The following is a 22,465-nucleotide window of genomic DNA, read 5'->3' on the forward strand; positions in this document are numbered from 1 at the left end:
TAAAAGTGGTATAAGATGTAGACCCCACATCTTTGCGGGCCGCCAAGGCATAATATTTTAATATACGAATATTTTAATTAAGAATAAGGAATCAGCCTTAACAAAGTCTTGAGAATAAACTAAAAAATTATTTTTTGATTACCTCTGCGTAGATATACATGTTTAATGGTGACTTAATAATATTTTGTTTCTGCACAGACACATCATATATCAAGCCTAACTTAATACTAATAAGTATTTAAAGTCTGTTGTTGTGTTCTTTTTCCACTGTTTATCACCTAAGACTAACGTGCACTCACACTAATTCTCTAATTCGAATTCTTTTAATTGACGATGTTGAATAGCCTTGACATTCTCGTGGTGTTGGAGACGTTCGTGGGCTCAAGCAAACCTTTTCATTATTGTGGTTGCTTAAAAATGTAATTTAAGAAGCATGCAAGATACGTTAATTGGTTACGACGGAAAGCTTGACTCGATTGAGTCGAGTCCCCCAAGAATACGTAATATGAACCTTGTCAACGATTTTTATCTGTATTAGTTTCTGCGTTATTGTGTCACATTGATATTTAAATGTTTAACTGCCTTGAGTGAGTTGAGTGCCCAACACTTTGTTATAAACGCTAAACAACATGAAGCCAAAAACTCGGTCGTAATCCTAAATTTATCGCCCATACATTTAGTATCTTATTCTGTGGCGTATTGTGAACAAATAAAGACCTTTTATTAGAAATCATGTTTGAATTGTGTGGGCTCTCCATTTCATCGAGTGAAAAGGCTTGGTACCTTCGTCGTTTGAATCATTGCCTGCAAACAAAATGGCAGGCTATTCTTATCAAAATGTGTGGGTTGAAGGTGACTATTATAAGGAAAATTATCATACGCCGTGTTATTAAACGTGGTATATATATAATACATACAAATATGATGTTTGGTGGATATGAAATGGGTTTAATGGGACTGTAACGACACCATACAGTATGAAATGCCGGGATAATTTTGTGGAGTACATTTCTTAGTAATTCAACAATAATATAACTTGGCACATTTTTTACATATTAAGTTTTTAGGCCGGCAACGCACTTGGGAATCTGCAATGTGAGTGTGTGAAAAAGAAGTTTTTTTTTATGTAATAGTAGGCAAACGGGCAGGAGGCTCACCTGATGTTAAGTGATACCGCCGCCCATGGACAATCATATTGCCAGAAGGCTCGCAAGTGCGTTGCCGGCCTTATCAATTTTAATAAATTGTTCGCGCGTTTTAGCCAGTTGACTTTTTAATACAATGACTGACATAGGTCTATCCCCTATGGATTCAATACGACCATCAAGATCCAACGAATTGCCTGCACCCACACTAGGTCCATTTAGTGAGAGGCCATACAATGCTATGCCGACTGCTTCTCTCTATCCATTCACTTTTTACCCCATCGAGCATTGGAGCTTATACGTTCTTTGGTTCTATAAGTGGCGTCGCGTCGGTTCTTCTGCGAATCTCATCATTTTGTTCGCGTTTACATTAAAATAATATTTTACTTACCACAAACACATAGGCAGACATATTTCTGACCATGTGTTAATAAGCCTAAGCAAAATTTTAATCCACATTTTATATATCTCAATAAATGTAACGTGTATGCTATTTTCAAAACTCCGGCATTCGTTTTTTTGCATAGCATAATTTTCATTTAGTTCTAGTTAATATTTCCATCTGATGTATAAGTGTCTGTCAAGTTAAACTCAACTCCCGGTTGGCAAAGTTATTTAAAGTCATTCGGTTCCGCGGCTTTTAACTTTGATAGTCTTGGATCTAGATGCTACGAGACCAATTTCAAGATTAAACACAAACTTTACCAGATTATGCATTCCGTCAGAAACGGGACAAAATATTGCTCAATAATAATTTAGTGCTCTAAGGAAATGAAAGATGTATTCTGTCCAAATTCAAAAATCGACGACATGTGACAGAGACTAATACTGAGTACTTAATTGTCTATGAAATAAACAAAACGGATTCAATCCGAGGGGAAGACCCATTAAGAGTTGTAGCGCCACAGTAATCATGTTGATATTATTATCATAATACACGAAGGTTTTGGGTTTTTTTATGTAATAGGAGGTCAACGGGAAGTAGGCTCACCTGATATTAAGTGATACGGCAGCCTATGGATACTTACATTGCCAGAAGGCTCGCAAGTGCGTTGCCAGCATTTCCAGAATTGGTACGCTCTTTTCTTGAAGGACCCTAAGTCGAATTGTTTCGGAAATACTTCAGTGAGCAGCTGGTTCCACATATTGGTGGTGCGCTTCAAAAAGTGCCTTAGAAAACGCTCAGTTGTGGAACGACGGACGTCGAGGTGATGCGGATTATATTTTGTAATATTGTCAAAACAATATTACACATCATACAAAACATCAATGTGATGTAATAGATAATTTTATCTTTCACAATATGTCTATGTATTAATAGTGGTGTTCTTATAATTTACTTTACCTTAGTTTCCATTTATTTACAAGTGAAACAAAAAATCTAATTAGCTCGAATGAGCCTCGTATTTCTGAGATAAAATTACGTTACTACCATCCCCAGCTGCCTTACTTAGTGACTTGCATTTTGAACGTATTTTTCATTTAAAGCGAATCTTCCTTCAGTCTTTGTATTGCGTTGTAAGATTTTTGTATATGTATCGGCTTATGATATAATCATATTACATATTTGTGGTAATCACTAACTTAAGGTTCTATGTGCCTAGGTGGGACAAAAAGCATCAAGATTGGTCCATTTCCAAGACTGCTTGGGGTGGCCACGTTTTGCCTTGGGGCTTGCTTAGAACCCTATGCGTATAGTTGACCCATTTCCAGAATTTTTCAGCAGTAGGTGTGGAGCAGAAAACATTTGTAAATTATGACGATTAAGAAACTATTTGTTTATAGAAAAAAAACTCTCTCTATAGTAGGTTGTCATTTTCAAAAATCAAATACACGCAATACTCGTCGAGCAAGTTTGCTTATTTCGCCGAAGCCGCGTACAAATTATTTGAAGAAGTCTATTAAGTATGAGATGTGCAATTATTTAATTACATTCTAATATTCGTAGTATTAGTGCATTTGACCGATTCAAAAGGGTACTAACAATTAAGAATGAGCAAACATTTAAGATTGAGCCTAGCAGACTAAAATTGGAACGGATGCTGGCGACGTGTATCTCTTTCGTATATATTAAGTTTCTCATGTAAATAAAATACATTTTTTGTAATGAGAAATAAAGTTCTTTAAACATTTTAATAGATGATTAATGTATGGAGGAAGTATGGTGTACTGTTCCTCCAACCTAAAGGGAGAATGCTCGGCCAGTCTCAGCACTGACTTGTCAGCCCAAAGGCCCGTGTAGCTGAGGTCGATAAGTTCTAGGTATATATCATTCTACGCCAGAAAATTCCAGTTTATAGCGACTAATGATACTCATGCAAAAAGTATCATAGCCGGCCATCGTGGCTAGTTAAACTCGCACATTATTGAAGGCATTTTAGGCTGGTTATTAAATAAACGATACGGTTAATTTATATACACTTTATAACGGTTAATATATATACTCTAAACAATTTAATTTTACGCATACAAAGCTGTGTGTATCGGTTTAATACAATTCATTAAGGACAGATATCTCTGTAAATTGTATCATGGGTTAAGTATGTAAATTAAAACAAATGAGCAAATAGATCACCAAGTAAGAAGTCTACAACTATAATGTCTATACAACTAAACTATTAACATTAATTTAAATAAATAATGAAGGATTTTTGGATTATCCTACGAAACCTTTTTATGTGGTAATTTCAACATATAAATAAATTGATTTTATATTAAGATATAGATACAATGTGCGTGGGCGTTTCCCGAAGCCCTTACAAAGTTACAATGATTCATAAAATCATTTCTAACGTCTCAAATATATAGAGTCCGTAACAATATTTTATTCCTGACCTATACTTTAATGATCTCCCAGGATAAATATTAAATGAAGAGTACATATAAAAGAGATTTTAAATAAAATGTCGTGTATTTAAAAATAATAAAAATGATATATGAACAATTAATGTATACTAAACTTATCTAATATTTAATATGACGACTGCCTCAATTCTTGTGGTAAACTGAAATTTAAAAAAAAACGAATTAAGATTATATACATTAAAAGTTGTTTACAATGATTACAAAGTTTTAATTTATTTTAATCTTATCTTGACTTAACTTTCTACAATACTAGTGAATGGCTTGAACTAAAGTAATGTTCATTAAAAGGTTTATTGTTCTATATGGACACTGTATTCGTGTCCGAAATACCGCACTTGCACTTATATTTAATAGTTTAAGTTACTCCAAAGGTGTAGTTTTAGGCGTCCAAATTTTATTAGCAAAAAATAATTTGCTAATTAACATTGTTATACTAAGCTTTTAGTAAAAAAATGTAGGCTTTTTGGTCTTACAATATTGATTAAATGCCAAGGAACCTTCAAGGTGAAAGGTAGGTTATTAGGAATTTTTTAAACGTCTACACTTACTACATAATATTTTTTCCTCTAAATCAAATTTCGTGTAAATTTATATTTGTTTGTAAAGCTTATAGTTAATAAGTGTGACACATTTTGTACTTCCTTACAATCTTTAATTACGTAATTAAGCAAATGATTGGGTTAAATTTAGTATTTTATCATAAATAATAAATAAAATTTGATGAGGATTCGAGCTGTTTAACTTCCTCGCTTATCGCCCTTATCTATGAAAATTGCATTTCTAAGTTATGTCCCTCATTACTTGGTTACTCCGTCCCGATATATGTTACATATATTTGAGTAGAAAATAATAAAATTATAATCATCTTTTCGTTACTCCCTTTTTATGTGAATATTGCAACGTATATACTCTTAGGGTACGAAATAGAAAGGAAACTTAACGCTAAAACCCATACCTCAAAAATGCATTGAGTTTTAACACGGAAGCCATGGGCGCTGTTTTTTAAATCTCATGTTAGGCACCGAGTATAGTCTATAGTAATATAATAAAACAAATAAGCTCAAAAACATAAAGGCCAAGGTTAAAATTCTTTCACCATTAGAATTTAATATTATCTCTGAGAACCCAATGGTAAATTTATTCAAAAATTGTCTCTTCCTGAGTTTTTTGCCATATGGAGGACTATGGCAAATAAGCGTATCTTATAATTGTTTGAATATAGAACTAATATACTAACATTTTAACTATAAGATTCTTCATGGGCAGAATTGCTTGTATTAACTAGTGTAGATCTCCGAATTTAAGACAGAACCCCTTAGCCGACCCTTATAATTTATTACATTCACCCCTGCCTACCTAATACGATAGATAAATTGTACAAAAAATTATTTCAGGACAAAAACTGTGTCTCAGCGGGGACTATGGAACAATTTAATATCATAATATATGAAAGCTTACCACATCACGTCCATAAAAGTTCCCCTAAAAAACTACTTCGTGTCAAGTCCTATTTGAGACGATGTGACCGGGGTAAATAAGCGTTATAAATTGGCAACACCGATCACGTAATTGCTATTTCAAAGGAAAATAAGGTAATGGTGTTTTCTCTTTGTAAATGAGTATTTTTTTAAATAAAATTCCTAGTATAACGTCGCTTATCGTTTAAAAATAACATGCAAATTAAGGTCTCCCCGAATTGAAAATAAATAAAAAGATTAAAAAATTAGATGAAGAAATTGTCACCGACTGGAGTCCTATTTATAATATGAATGATATTAATTTATAAACGTCGTATAAAACTCGATTATGTAAAGTTGTGCTACTTTTCTTTATATGAAAAGCTATTTGAGGTTTTATTGTAGTTTTTTATTAGACGAATTTCGAATGGACATATATGCACATGGGGGCAACGTGAATTTGTGCCGCTATTACGAGGAAATCGACCGTAATAGACGTACTCGTATACGCGAACAAATACACACACCGAAAACAAGCGAAAGGGAATTCCCCGTTCCCTTCGATAGATATGCGCATCGCACATGGGTTTTTTGATCTCAGAGATTTCAACATAAAGTTTTATCTACGGACCTGCGGCCCTTTGAATCCACTGGGCCCTGGGTTGCAGCCCAAAAAACTCTGTGTGTATACAGACAAGGTAAAATTTCTTATAAGAATTACAAATTGTAACATTAATTCCTTTTTTGATACAAAATTTGACGTTTCAAAGAACTTAGAAACTGTAAATGAATACGAGATGTTAAAATGCGGTATTTAAATTGTAAAATGATTTAAATTTCAAAACTGTCCCAGCATTTCCGTAATTATACCCATACAAGGTTCTTTCAACCCATCTCGCTTAATTTAGCCAGTCCGTTTTAGATGTTAGCTTAAAAAAGGAAATACGTTTTCCTCTAACTCTAGCCTTTTATACGAAAAGGATATTTAAGGCAGAAGTTTGCTAAAGTAACAAAAAGTTGGGTTTTTCTTCAAAAGTCAATACATTCACGTAAATAGTTTTTGGATTATCACACTAGTTTCGCAGGAATTCGTGTGAATCAATTGATTTGTGTTATGCGTCTAACAAAGAGAAAATATAAATAAGTATAATAAACAATAAATATAATAGCTGTCTAGTCAGCCAGTCTGTCAGCTGTTATTGTCATTATATATCAAGAGCTCATAAATTATGAGTCTAATCAGTTTAAAAACGGTTATAGTAGTGGTTTATTGGATTTGATTATAATAATAAATGTACAAACTGACGACTATTTGATAGTACATATTAAATGTCTTCTGACAAATTGATTACTTTAATGTTGTCAATTTAGATATAATGACAATGGCAGCTAATGCCACCGTTCTGACAATCATAATACTTGAATATATCTTAATAATATTACGTAAGGCTACACCTTATTTGTAAAGTGGTCATTACTAAGACGTGTAAGAATGAATTATATTGTATAAAGGTAACCCAGAGTGTACATAAATATAAGTTCATCTCAGATGTTAATTAAATTACCTTTAACGGTAGATTAACTAATTACAACCCTAATTACTGGACGCAACTAAAGAACGAAATTTATATCGATTAATCTACTAATTTAGTTTGTTTATTGTTTTCTTTCTTAGTTACCAGCCTGAATGATTGTACCAAATCTAATTATGAAGATTTTTTTTTTGGCGTAAAAGATTTTTATCTTTAGTACATAATTTAATTTAAGGAAGTAAAAAAATGTCACACACATATTTAGCTTCCAATTGATTCTTTGATTTATCTTAAGTATTGTTTAAGACAGTTGAATAAAGATTAAGCCGTCTAAAATTAATTCAGACTTACTCACTTCGGTTGTATGAGATGAAACGGCATCTTACGAACAGCTTCCTCAGCGAGGTCCAAGGGAAAGGCAAACTCAATCATATTCTCATTCAAACAATCGTTATATGTGGAGGCTAGTTGGCACCTATCTGACATTCCTTCAATGCTGTCCAGGCATAACCTGGAGATGCTGTGGAGCTTTCGTACAACTCGTGAGTTTTTTCCATTCACCAGACTGGCCAGGTGGATGAGAAGGTCTCGGTTTACCTGAGGATAGCTTTAAAATCATAATCTGAAGCATGATATTTAAAAAAACGCTATATAACTCGAAAAATTAATTTCAATTACCAGTAAAACATAAGTGTAGTAAAATATAAATTTCATTGCAACTAAGTGATTTCGTTAACAAAGCTAAAAAATATTTTCGTTATTACTTTTTAATTATTAGAAGGGCTTGACATAATTACACGTTGAATTAATAATATCGTCCTTTGGTTTAAAGTCGATAAAAAATATCTAAAAGCAAATTAATAAAAATATTAATATCTAATTAAAATAAACGTACTATATACTTATGTATATAGTACATTTACCCCCAATTGGTAAATAAAAGTCAATTCACATTACTATAAACTGATACGTGATTTACATTGAAAAAATAGTACAATAGTTTTAAGGAAAAAATACGTTAAACATTTACTGTATGTAAATAAATACCAGCCATAACACAAACACAAACAACTGCAGTTCTAATTTTTTCCGACATTTTCACGACTGCACTGTTTTGCGATAACATTTTTATAGCAATTTGAAACTCTTTATTGGATCCGTACGAATTCTTTGCCAATACAGAGGCTATCGTTTGAGTATGGTATTTGTATGAGAAGGTTCTAATTCTCTTCCTGTTATTTTTTAAAGTAGATATAGGAAAATAGCAAATAAGTGCGTATATACAATATTGTACACACATATAAATAATAATTCTTGAATAACAGCTATTTAATAATATAATTTCATAACTAAAAAAATTACTTGACAACAATTGTAAAATTATCGCCTTGTTATGTAAATAAGGCAATAAATTTGCCTTTATTCTATTATTTAAATAAAATTGCGTCTTCGTGGAGACATGTGGATAAAATCAAATTACTTAATTAAAGGTTAAAGTCGGCGCCTGGTAGATAGTACTGGTGACCCCAGAGCTGGTGTTTTCCTCACTGAACAAATAAGTATCGCAACACAGCGAGGAAATGCTGCCAGCGTTAAACATACACTGCCACAGGGACCAACTTTTTCAATTTATTTGGCCTGAGAAATGGTAGTGAGTATAGGATGAACTTTAAGTTAGATAGTGTACTTTTTGATGTCAATCCTGGTACAACGTATACCAATGGTGAGAAAGTAAAACGAACGTACAGGCATGACTCAATGAGTCCGTGTACGTACGTTTCATCTTTCATTTTAACCTCGGTTTTTCCTTCTTTAGTAAGAATTTTTATAAACAATAACATCGCAACCATGTCAACAACTTCCACTTATTACGCACTGAACAGCATTAGCACTTTTAACACGCATTAAAGTTGGTGGGTGATTGGGAAGAAATGCTCAAGATATAGAGATATGGAGCCAGTCTGAGCAGGCCTATACTCTTTAAGAGGTGCTTTTTAACGTGTATGTATCTTTTGTAATGAATCAATGTTTCAAAGAGTAACTAAGGCTTAATTATATTTATTATTTAACATCCCTTGAAAGTCCACGAGTGTTAAGATTAGAAAGAGATGGAAACTGACCTTGCCATGATTGATGACATCACTCTGCTCCAGCATACACGCTGCAAAACACTGCCCAGACCTCGTAATCGGTGGTGAATTCGTGAAATATGCTCTCACGTCTTTTGGGGTGGCCCTTACTTTGATCACACACGACTGGGCCATTCGCACTAATGCATCGAGATGTCCTTGCACCTGAAATATAGTTTTTATAGGGTACTATTGTGGCCCATTGAATGGTAAGCAGCCAGAATGGATGCGAGATTCTTGGCGGAATGGTCGTTTTTTCCTTGATTAGTTGTAATTGTTTGTAAATACCTTAAAACCATAAAGTGTATTTTAACATTGTATTCCGATTATAAAGCCAGCCACACGTTTCTTTTAGTGTTTGAAACCTAATACGGTTTAAAAACCGGACGTAACTCGTGACAATGTGACTGCAACACTCAGTTACACGCCCGGGTGCAATATCCAAAAGCACAGTAAACCCCCTTATAACACGATACTCTAATAACGCATTTTCATATTACGTGATTTCAGCCCTTGATATAACGCGTTTTCTATAACATGGAACCAATATATCGTAGATTTTTTAACCAAAATTATCGAGGTAATTGACCAATGGTTGGAGATTAATGGGTACATCATTGATTTTATGAAAACGTAAAATTTTATCTTTCTATAATATTTTCCAATCGGTAAACGCCATTTGTACGGATCGTTATTATTTCACTGCGGTAATAAATTGATTGAAGACATTCTCAACTCGTATTTTTGTGCTCACATTCGTAGTCAGTCAGATTTGTGACTAGATCTTACTTATATACCATATATACATATATATATATGTTTATATTGTATATAATCAATATATTAATAGCTCAAATCATTTACGAAGTTTAATGATTGATAGTTTTAGATGAGATAATGACTGAATGTTTACTAGCTTCTGGTTGGACAAGTGAAATTATTTAGATACCTTAACTGTTACTCTAAATGAACTAACTAAACTTATATTATTAATTTTAATTTAGGGTTTAAACTACAGTTGAAGAACATATGAACTCAATCAAAAACTAAACCAATCAATTTTGAAGTAATTGTTAACTTCAAATGGACTCAGAACTTCATTTCATGTATACGGTTTCTAAAGTCAAATCTAACATTAAATAAATCATTAAAATGATCTGTATGGGATAACCAAATAGATGTTGAACTACGTATTGTTTGAACAACTTTATTTCAACATTTTGATTTAAACATTCCTATTTTACCTTAGGATCAGTGAAGTCCACTAAGGTCCCTGAAAATCCATGCGGTCTCATACCCATCGTGATTCCAATGACACTTGCGAATATGGTGAATTGCATGGTTCTGTAAAATATAAAACATGTTAATACAGCGGGGAATTTGTGGAATAACGCAGTAAGCTTGGGTCTGTTTCCTGTTGAAACAAAAATTGTTGTTACAGAAGCTTCCAGTTTTAGTACGGTCACGTAATAGAACAAGTTAACGAATTTTCATTACTACGTATAACAATAGACACAAACATTAACTGGAAATCACACATACTAAAAATAAAATCAAAACTATCAACATTTTTATATGCTTTCCGGGAAATTAAAAAGACTACGGACCTGAAAACCGCTCTAACCACCTACTACGCCTATGCGCATGCATGGCTAAACTACGGTGTAATAATGTGAGGAAATAGCACCGACGCACCAGCACTATTCACAACTCAAAAAGTTAATTCGGATCATAGTTAACATAGAACAAACAGACAGCTGCAAACCACATTTCATAAAACTAAACATTATCACTCTAACCTCATTATACATATTGGAAATCTGTAAATTTGCCCACACACACAAAGAATTTTAAACCACACGCGAAGACATACAGACAAGGTACACACTTCGACCCAAAAAACGCCTAAACCTACCATCTTTCCGATTACAAATACATGCATCTAGCCCACTAGTCATGTCAATCAAAATTTATAATAAACTACCTGAGACACTAAGAAATGAAAAAAAGATACATATATTTACAAACAAAAAAAACTTCTTATACGTAAATGTTATTATAGCGTTAATGAGTACCTAGAAGATAAAAATATAGTTTAATTTCATAATTATTAATCCCTAAATATTCTAAATTAAATAAATAAAAAAATGTTATTCTATATAATTAATACTAACCTGAAATGTAAAATTTTATGCACTATTTTGTTACTATTAATTATGTGATATAAATTTTGTAATGCCTTCTTTTGCTGCCTAACAGGGTCCATAATATTGTACCTAGCTTTAAGCCTCTTAAACATCTATCGTAACATTATGGAATGCAAATAAAAATATGAATATGAAAAAAATACTAGCGGCGCCACAACCTCTTAGGTCTGGGCTTAAAATACATCTTATTTCATGATAATTTTATTCTTATAGGTAAGTAGGTGCATGACACATGCGGATGACATTTTGGAACTAAGGTGTGCCGGTTTCGTCACGATGTTCAATGCGCAGAAGGACAAAAATTGGTGCACAGGCAGGATTCAAACCTACGATCTCCAAGAAGTCGTAAGCGGAAGACAGAAGAAATAATATATACCCTCATTTTTAAATTATTTTTATACAAACTTCATCATTCATATAAATAACAAATCATTAATTTTGAAAAAAATCTACTTCATCCTTTTATCAATAAGAAACGAGAGAGGTAAATTTAATATGTAGAACGTATAAAAAAAATTTGACTAATAACCAGCTACAAAGAATGGTAATTAACCATTAAATTAACCAACTTAAAGCTATTAAATTGGACAAGGAAAAAGGCTTAAAATGTCTTAAAACTTTTCTCCTGAAATATATATTAATTTGTCTCCTTGATTTATTACAGTAAAAATCATCATGGTATTCCTGATGTACTAATTTCTATTACAAATAAAAATTATCAACTTGCTTATGCTAAATGGTTTAAAAATACAGAGCAGTGTTGGCCTAGTGGCTTCAGCATGCTACTCTCATCTCTGAGGTCGTAGGTTCGATCCCCAGCTGTGTACTAATGGACTTTCTTTCTATGTGCGCTATTAACATTCGCTCGAACGTTGAAGGAAAACATCGCGAGGAAACCGGCTTGCCTTACACCCAAAATTCGATGGCGTGCGTCAGGCATAGAAGCCCTTGGGAGGATCACCTACTTGCCTATTAGATTAACAAATGATCATGAAACCGATACAGAAATCTGAGGCCCAGACCTAAAAAGGTTGTACCGCCATTGATATATTTACTAAAATGGTTTAATCAGTGGTTGTTGTCGTGGAACGCTTATGTGACAAACACACAAACGATAGAAATCTACAAATCACACGAATGCTTATTTTATTGCATATTTTCCGAAAGCTTTCCACCAATATACTGTACTTCATTAAAACTTAAACATATCACCTATCACTAGATTGCCATAATTATTAAACTGAATAATCGAAGAAATACCAAACCAATTTCCTAGCTAATTACGTGTTCAACCAATGCATTCAAATTGGCCATTGCTGTACCGTGAATTCCTCTTTATAATTCATAGAGCAAATAGCGAGTAAACATAATATTGTGTCAAAATTATTGCTTAACTAGGTATACAGAGTGGAGTTTTAATTACTTAACATAAGAGTACCTCAATACGTTATTTGCTTGCGATAATCGACATTAATCTAACTATATATACATTTATCATACATTTCACACACGCAGGCTTTTCTTGATTTTATAACGCAGCTATTAATATAGTTGTGTTTATTAATAAGAGAAGATTGAAATATTTTGGACCTTCGCGCCGGATTATCTTAGTCACTATCTTTTAATTTATCTTTGGTCTTCTCGTCCTTTTGGGTCTTACGTATTCTGGGAAATGTAATAATGGCCACGCAATCTAAGTCTCGGATGAGGTTCATATTCTAAACAAATTCTTAAATATATTAAACCAGCTCACGCCAAGGTCTAAGGGCCCGCCGAAGGCGTATTTTGTCTTAAAGAATTTTATTATGGGATACTTTTAGGTGATTACGGTCGACTGGATGTATCTCCTCAGTTTTATTAAGGCAATAATACAAGGCCGTGTCTTTGAGATCCGTAAGGTTTTAGTATAAAAAAGATAAAAAGAAACCATTATTTTTATTAGATTTATACGTAGCTACATACACTAAGGACTAGTAATCCAATTTTCGTTTATACCTAATTTTTTAGATTCTCACTCATAAAAATACTTTTTAGTGCTTTAATTTTTATTTTGTGTTAAAAAAAATATGTTCTAATATAATTGATGTGTGTGTCTAAAATTTGTGATTTCATATTTTCTTGAATATTTTAGTTTAGAACTTTTTGTTTTAGAACTTATAAATAAAAATGAAACCATATTTGAAATGTTATCTTGATTTGAGTCGTTAGAGAGATTACAAATATCTATTTTCTTCTTTCATTCTTTCTAGGTTAAATTTTTTTTATATCTTGCTGATTCAAAAAAAAGATAGATATTTTTTTTTGTAAATTAAGTGTTATTCTTCTCATTCTGTGAAATTGTATTTACGCATTTTAAAAGAAAACAAAAAGTTGTTTCAGTTAATTGAATGCAGAAGACTGATACTGTTAAAATTTGAGTGATAATTAACTCGAGTACCACTATCAAGAAAATTCACTTTTTTAAATAAACAGATTTATTTTTCTTTGTATAAAGTTCTGTCATATGCTACATGCGTTTACAGCATGGTTAAAAATATATATTAAAGAAATGCGTCATCACCTGGAACGGTTCTTATTAAACATTATATATAATAATGTTTATTGTCTACGTTTTTAGGTTAAAGTAAATATGGCCGCTATTCGGAAGCAATTTCGGCCGACATATTAGCATAACAATGCCATCTTTATTTATGTGTGCAGTACTTGGATGCTTACTGAATTCTTTACTAGGTCAACTGGTAACAGCTTAGAAACTCACTATTATATTAGTAGTATTTAACAGCATATAATAATACTTTAAGCTAATAATAATACTTTAAATTAATCGGTACGTAAGATAAATTATCAATTAATGAAAAGTACAGTCAAAATCTGTTATCGAAGGGACTATTCATATTTGGTCGTAAAAACCGATAGACAGCCAATAATACTATAGAATTCAACCGGGACCTTTGATTTTGGTCAATATAACGGGTATGTTCTTAACGATGTCGTCGTAAACGGTTTGGACTGTAGATACAAAATGCTAAGTTTTGTAGTTTTGAAAGGGGTCTCCTTTTACGAAGGAGATATGATTAAGATCGAAAAGTCGAAGTAGGTTCACTGTCTGTTCAATAACTCTCAAAGCCCAAAGGGTGAACAACATAACATGAATTTACTGAAGAGTTCTAATCAATTCTATTTAATATTTTTCAAAGCACATTTTATACGTGACTTAAAGGAATTTTGTAAATACCACAATGTTGGAATTGAATGAACTACCCCTATAGAAGTATATTCCTCACAGACTTGGTAAATTGAATGTATTTTAGGGTGGTTCAAATAACTTGAATTTGTAGAGCTAAATTTAATATATTAAATTAAATCAGTATTATATTATATAATTTTATTATATACTTATTTGACGTTGACCAAATCCCTGTGAATTATACTCTATATATTATATTGCGTTTTTATTTACCAAACAAACTTAACCTATATGCTTACTAACTAATATGAACATAATGAACATATTTAGTTTAGGATGAAGTAATTTAGTTTCCTAAAATAGTGGTGAAGGCGTGAAAGAGAAATCATACCAATACAATTACACATAGATTACTTAACTTACTTGCCAATAGTTCAATTGTTATTGACTTTATAGACATTAAAACAAAACAATATCTAATTACTTTAGAAAATTAATTCTTAGTATTTATAATAGACTTTTAATTAAATTTTACTTACATTCTGTGCTCCGCCAGGTGCTGCATAACGTGTAATAGAATTGCAGAAAAAACACTATGCTTATAAAAAGACTTTTCCAATAATACAATTCACAATTCTCATTGTTGAACATGTTTATTTGTACCAGATGGCGAACTTTTTTTGTTCAGTTATTGCTTTAATGTTCTGCAATATCACTGTTTCAATTACATACACTACTTGGATGAAAGTTCTTGATACCAATGCTTGTGGCGTAGGTTTAAGGCTCAATTTTCAGCGATATTCAGGAATCGAACAGTTCGTGGTTTGCGTTCTAGTCTGACCGACTTGATTCAAATAAGTTTGTCCTATGTCTTGCAGCTTTTATTGATTAATAGAATTGGATCGCGGTAAATAAAAAAAACATTTAATGTATTCAAATAAAAATGTGAACACGTCAAAAGGTCTAAAAGCTCACAATGTCTCAACATAGAAGTATAAGGATAAATGAATACGTCACGGAAATCTCAATTTGAAAATTGTAACTTTTGTTGGTAATTATTTTTTAAACCCATTACATGGATGATTACATGATATGATTAAGTTTTTTATAGTAAATCTTAAGTTGCTGGCCAGGAATAACTCGTCCGAAATAGATTGGAGTAACAAAAACTATTTAATCTGTCATGTAAATGCAGCGAGTGAAGGCAATTTGTCCTCGGGAACTGTGGCTTGACATCGGAACTTTTCAATCTCACTTGGTATGCATACAATTTTCACGCTTCCGTTAAAGTTTTGTGTAACGCGAGGTATATTTCAGCGAAAGCCTTCAAATGGCATGCGCTACATCGAAAAAAGTTTCAAATCTAAACTCATTTAAAATTCACAAAATAGCTTTATACACTTATCTATACAAACCTTAATAAGAATAAAGGGCAAAGTTTTCACTTCATGTATGAATCCATTCATACTCATGAGATTATTATAATTTAATTTTTAACCATTAACTCCTCAATAGCAGATGCGCCTGACCCAGATTTGTTATGAGATCTTATTAAAAAATCTAAATGTGTCTACCATAACGCCTACAAGCCATAAAATTTTATCCTTTATCCAAAGGCCTAAGTATAAAAACTAGTTTTTAGAACGTACTCTAATAGTTAAACGTGAACAAAACGTGGCTTTGTTAAAATATAATGTTTAAAATAATCATCACAACTTAAAAACCAGTGGCGTCACAGCCTTCTATTGGGCCTCTGATTTCGTTACTCGTACTTGTTTCGTGATCGTTTATTTTTCTAATACACATGTAGGTGAATTAGTCTTCTATACCTGACACGCATCGGTCTTTTGGGTGTAAGGCATATCGGTTTCCTCACGATGTTTTCCTTCAACGTACGAATGTTAATCCTTCAATGTACGCACATCAATAGAAAGAAAATCGGTGCCGGGGTTCGAATATACGACCTCAGGCATGAAAGTCACACGCTGGTGTCACGTCACCAACACCAACACAATTAAATTTTAAGTAATAATTGTAACGCCTACATGACATTAGTTAATAACCCAGACTACCTGGATTTGGTTTACAGCTACAAGAAATAATTATTTCCGGTCCGGAAATAATTAAAACCGTCTTTTTTTGAGAAGAATTCGCACCGAAAAATGTGAATCGCAGAGCGGTATATAAACATTTTAACGTAATGAAAAGACAGCATTGTGTCATACAATTTTCACTTATTACATTCAACACCGCGACGACAATAATTAAAACGAATTCAAGCGCTTGTGTTAATGTAATTTCTTTTGTTGTCTTTCCATTAAAAGTTAATGAGATTTTGTTTCTATTTAAATTTGAGGTTAGGTTAAATCTAAAATATAATGATATCTCGATAAACGTTTATAATATCAATTACGAAATCAACTATATAAGGCAAGCAGAGTATTTCGTTAAGGTTGAACGTAAAACTTAGTTCAACCCTAAATGCAATGGACGGTGGCATCAGTTAACATCAGGTGAGCCTCCGGCCCGTTTACCCACTGTTGCATAAATGTAAAAGAATAATATGTAAACATAGAACTTGTTTAAAACTATGAAACTGGACACAATACAAATTGTATTTTTTCTACCTGGTAAAGTATAAACTATTTTTATAATATTTAGTTATTATTATACTTTAAATGTATGCACACCAAAATGACGTAAAATGTAAATAATAGAGCTGGTGAAAACAGATAATAAAACTAACAAAAAAACCTAAGCTAAGTATTTATAGAATGCTTGTTTTGTGTGAAATATTTGTTACCAAGTTATTAACTATTAAAGGTTATGAAAATATGTTCTATGTTTTGCTTAGTTGGCTGATCGAGTTTATTATGTCTTATTATTACCCACAATTTTGTTGCTGTTTGTTTTGTTATTTTATATAACCACATCTGTGCGATCTAATTATTAATTTTTATATATTATCAGTAAGCAAATTATGTATGCAATTCTTATAACAAATACATTTATTCTTAAACCGTTTTTTGTTTTATTAATTATTAAACTACAGATATATTTGCCTTTTTTGTATATTGCTTGAGTCAAACAGCAGAAGTCTCACCTGATGTTAAGTGCTACTATCACTCACATTGCCTGAAGGCTCGCAAGGCCTATTAAGAATTGGTACAAATTTTTGTTAAAAGGCCCTAATTAGAATCCGGTTTATGTTATATGTAATGCGGTCTAAAAACAAACATCAGTCAGATGAGACATGTCTTATACACGACACTAAAACTTTAAACGCAGACTATTTAAATTTTAACCAAACAATTTTATGTTGACGCTTTAATGAAAAATGTCACTGCTTTTGCGAGGAAGACAGCCACGCCTCTTTTATTCATTATGCCTCTAAAGTTTTTATATCATAACTTTTCAAAGCTCCTACTTTTAATTGATTTTTAGTTTAATGAAAGTTTGAAAGTTTACATTGTGTATTTTTATATAATGTTGCTGTTTTTTTTTCTAGTTCGGAGAGCAATGCCAAAACTAAAATGAATACAGTATTTGTATAATCATTAAAATAGGAGAAAAAGAAAGAAGAAAAGAAAGGAAAAGCAAAAAAATAATTGTTTTCTCATAACCCTCAAATGTACACCACTTGTCATTTCTGAAAGATTTACTTTTTCTTAAGGCACTGTGTGGTATGTGATATGACTTCTATAACACTATATACCGCTTTTATGAACGTTTATTTAAAAAGTCATTTAAAAAAGTAATTATTACATGACCAGGGATTTTGTCACTATGGACAAGGACAACATGGTTGACAAAGGCAACTTTTTCTAATTACACGAAAGGTCAGTTGGTGACTAAAACTAGTAAGTAATGTATATAATATATATAATATGTAAGTATATATATATATATGCAACATGTGTACAATAATGTATTGTATTTTGCAGACATGGGCACCTGCAGACCATCCGCTTCATAATGCACTCCATCTTTGTCCAGGCTTTGATATATTGGCCGGCTTCCGCCATTTTTAGAAGTTATGATAGCATTATCATATTTGAAATTTATTACTCCTCTTTGTAAGGCATTGTGTGGGGTAAGTATGATATACTGAAGAGATATGTATGGAATAGTTTGTAGATAGTTATTATGGAATTAATTAACTATAAATCTTTAATAAATAAAATTAATGAATAAATAATATTTTAGCACGGTTAATAATAGAGCGGTTGTCATTGCTAATTCAGTTTTATAGTATGTTCATGAAAAACGTCTACTAATAATTATAATTAATTAGAATATGAAATGCCACCCGTACAAATACGAAATCACCTCGATGTCCATGGTGCTACAACTGAGCGTTATTGCCGTCACCACCGCTTTGTAAAACTAGCTGCCCGCTCAAGTATTTCCGAACCAATTCGACTTTCCTGCGGTAAAAGAGTGTGCCAATTCTTAAAAGGCCGGCAACGTACTTGCGAGCGTCCTGGAAATGTGTGTCCAAGGGCGGCGGTATCACTTCACATTTGATGAGCCTCCTGTCCCCTATTAAATAATACTAAATAAAAATAATAGATTTACATGTTTTTATTGTTAGAAATCATTTTTGTGAACAGATTACATTATATGCTGAAAAAGAACTATGCAGTGCCACAGTACGTACGTACATTAGCGGTACGTGTCGAGTCATACAAATGGTGGATAATTTGGTTTTATTATCAAAGAGCAAGTAAAATATCTCCGTCATCACTTTAATGTACATATCTAGTATATTTAATGTTTGAATCTTTTGGGTAAGGAAGTGCGTGGTTAAAGTGGTTATTAAAAATTATACATACGCATTAATGTGTCTACGCCGTGCCGTCCTCAGCCCATATTCTTAAATATAAATCTCAAATCTATACTCAAAAGAGAAAAGGAGGAGGAGGAATCATTATGTTACCTAACCTTAAAGTAAATTAGCCCTTCGATTAGATATTAATTACTTAAATTTGTAAATTAATTAGGATTCTATATCGAGGAGGGCCAGTCTCTTCCATTTATTTATTTCGTAATTCTTCATCACAGCAACTAACCCCATAACACCTAACATAAATTAATAGCCAAAGATAGAATACAAAATATTATTAAAAAATATTAAATACATGTACATGAACTGATAATTAGAATTTGACCAACTTATCATACTTGAAGTAATCTTCAGATGTTTTAAACCGTTTTACTTAAAACCGCTAAAAACAATTAATTGACATAAGTCAATCGCTACAAGAAATATGATGTACAGTTAATATCCCTACTTTAGTTTCCAATCTAAATGTCAAGGCAAACACTGACAGGTCTCTCAAAAGAAAATTGAAAATTCTTACAATATTTCTGTAAATAAGCTGTCTAAACTACGAGTACAACGTAAGTAACGAATAAAATTCCCTCCGGCATTGGACAACTAACAAATCTAAGTGTTCTTTCATTTATTTCTCTGTCAACATTTTCCTTAAATATAAAAACGGTGTTTTATTGTTGTTTACGGTATGCTTTCATTAATTAGTTTTATTGCACTGAGCGAGGGAAGTTAGGGAAATTATTATCGCATCGTTAAATTTCTATGAATTGCTATTGATTACTTCGTATAGTAAGATTGCAATCTTGCGAAAACAGTGCTCACATGAATTGTTGTGTGATTTGTTGAAGAGCCGTTCACCACTTGTAACGCTATATACATTTTTCTATAATCATATTTGTGATACTAAGAAATGCTAGTAATACGCAGTGAAAGATAACACTACGTTGATCAAATACCTAGAGCATGCGACTCTCAATTGCGTGGTTGTGCATCGCATCACGGCAGTGCATTATGGGACTTGTCTTTCAATATGCCCACTTAAATCTCGCTCGTATGCTGCGTATGGAAAAATTTACAGAAACAGATAAAGAAATATGATGTCAATACCAAAGGTTATAGCGCTAGTATTTTTTTGTCTCCATACATGCAACTGTTGATGAAATTCAGTGAAATAAAAGTCCAGTGGTGGTCTGTAGGGATTTAATTAGGGTTGAGCACCTTACACAATTATACCTAAAACATTATATTTGTAATATTTTGCGTAACATATGCAGCGATTAAATATAATATAGTAATGGATTAAATCTTGTAATCGTACAACACAATAAGTCGAAATTTTTCAAAATAATGAAATAATGAGAAATAAATTGCAGCATCAAAATCGACGGCCAGATTTATATCTCAATTATGTATATTTGTCCATTTCACGTCATTTATAAATTACATTCCGAGCTAAGCCCTCTTCCGTGTCAAAATGAAGCGGTTCACATACAAACTGGTGCTATTTTTAATGGTGGCAACAATTATGACAGTCTCTTACTGTCAGGAGGAGACTACTACGGCCGGGACAACAGCAGGGGAGGAGGAGGAGGAAGAAGCTGTAAAAAGAAGCTGTTCCATCTGGTGCTGGATTCAGAAGATAGCTATGTTTGTAATATCACAGTTGCTAAGTGGATAAATGGTAATAAACGAAGTAGTTGTTTTTTTTAATTAAATTGACTTATTAAACATTTATTTTACATAATCGCATTTTGTTCTTTTTGTTGCCGTTCTACAAAATCAACACTCATTTTGGAACAGCGTTTTTAGGTAATAGTCACAAAATAAGTTTGTTTCTTTAACAGGCTTGCTTTTATTTACTAATAATTGACATAACATTATTATTCTCTTATTAGAGTAAATTATACCATGGTCCGCAAAAATAAACTAAACTGTCATTCGACAACTGGTAATGACGGACAAGAGTGAAGGCACGAGAACCGTGGTCGATTAAAAAGTGTTCGGCAGAGTGAATCACTCCTAAATACCGCACTTTATAAATATTACAACTTTATAATTATATCACACGCGGCCGAGCACAACGCTGCATTCCGCGGGAAATAATCGACGTGGAATCATTGGCGTCTACACAGGCACATACTCTTCACAGTCAGTCGCTAAGCCACTTGCACTGACCTGGGCCCCGCCCTACCCAGTCACTGTCTCACTGTGGTGAGGTGCAAACTGAGACACCCCCCGTGAAAGGGGGGAACGCCCACGCGGCACCTTGCGCTAGTCCATAATGCCGAGTAGATAAATGAGAAAAGAGCGGTGTGGAGGCAGCATGTCAATGTATCGGTTAAGGTTTGGTCAAACAGCGGCACGGAAACGCAGCGTGGATGTCACACTGCAGATGATCCTGCAACCGTAGCGTCGTCCGACCCGCAGCAATAGGCGTGATTTCTCGAGCGTTTTCCAGTCCTAGTCCAGGAATTATCAAAATGTAATATTACATACATTAATAACATGAGGTGAGCCTCCTGCCAGTTTATATCGTAGTACAAAAAAATACTACAATTATCTATTTCAGATTATTTGCATATGTTCTGTCGAATATAGCAAGACGTATCAACGTTCTGACTAAAGTTACTTTCCAGGTTTATTAAATACATATGAGGCATACAAGGAATAGGGTTTTCTGGTTATATTAGCAAAATTTTAATTCCTTTACAATGTGAAATAGCGTGAGGTGATTTACTCAATATTATTCATTTTTGATTAAATTTAATACATATTCATATACAGCGTGTATTAGTTTTATCCGCTGATATTAGTAAAGGTCAATTTCAAATTAATATGCACAGGGTGCTGAATCAACTTTAGTATACGATAGGGTTAGGAATGTGTGTAATCAGATTATGTCATGTATTTTTCGGATCCACATTATCATATGATGTTAGTAAAATGATTAGCATATTATTTGAATATATATTTGCTAAGGGGTCACGGGTATTTAAACATTGAAACGTCATGGTGAACATTAATGCCATTCAATATTTTTATGGAAATAAATATAGCATATGTTGCTAAGCGATAACAAAGCATTATTGGTTAAAGAATGTTTATT

At 32.6% G+C, this 22,465-nt stretch overlaps 1 protein-coding gene across 2 annotated transcripts; it reads right to left on the bottom strand.

The window, feature by feature from the left end:
* Positions 1-4,016: 4,016 nt before the first annotated feature.
* On the bottom strand, positions 4,017-15,080 carry LOC123710811. Of its 2 annotated transcripts, none has more exons than XM_045663037.1 (5): positions 15,062-15,080; positions 10,373-10,472; positions 9,120-9,293; positions 7,355-7,596; positions 4,017-4,150 (listed from the first exon to the last, which is right to left on the bottom strand). In XM_045663037.1, exons 2-5 carry the CDS (start codon positions 10,466-10,468, stop codon positions 4,117-4,119), a joined length of 546 nt encoding a protein of 181 aa, XP_045518993.1. In that variant the 5' UTR covers positions 10,469-10,472; positions 15,062-15,080; the 3' UTR covers positions 4,017-4,116. The 2 variants fall into 2 exon arrangements, with proteins under 2 accessions (XP_045518993.1, XP_045519004.1); XM_045663048.1 differs by lacking the exon at positions 15,062-15,080 and adding an exon at positions 10,736-10,746.
* Positions 15,081-22,465: the final 7,385 nt, after the last annotated feature.

The sequence above is a fragment of the Pieris brassicae genome, chromosome 1 (genome assembly GCF_905147105.1).
Source record: "Pieris brassicae chromosome 1, ilPieBrab1.1, whole genome shotgun sequence".
In the NCBI taxonomy this organism is placed as follows: domain Eukaryota; kingdom Metazoa; phylum Arthropoda; class Insecta; order Lepidoptera; family Pieridae; genus Pieris; species Pieris brassicae.

Bases quoted from the DNA above. Each gene is read 5' to 3' on its own strand.
- LOC123710811 (XM_045663037.1), bottom strand. From the start codon at position 10,468: ATGCAATTCACCATATTCGCAAGTGTCATTGGAATCACGATGGGTATG. The intron at 9,294-10,372 runs GTAAAATAGGAA...ACTATATTTCAG, and splicing joins TGGACTTCACTGATCCTAAG to GTGCAAGGACATCTCGATGC. The intron at 4,151-7,354 runs GTGAGTAAGTCT...TTTAAATTTCAG, and splicing joins TTTCATCTCATACAACCGAA to TTTACCACAAGAATTGAGGC.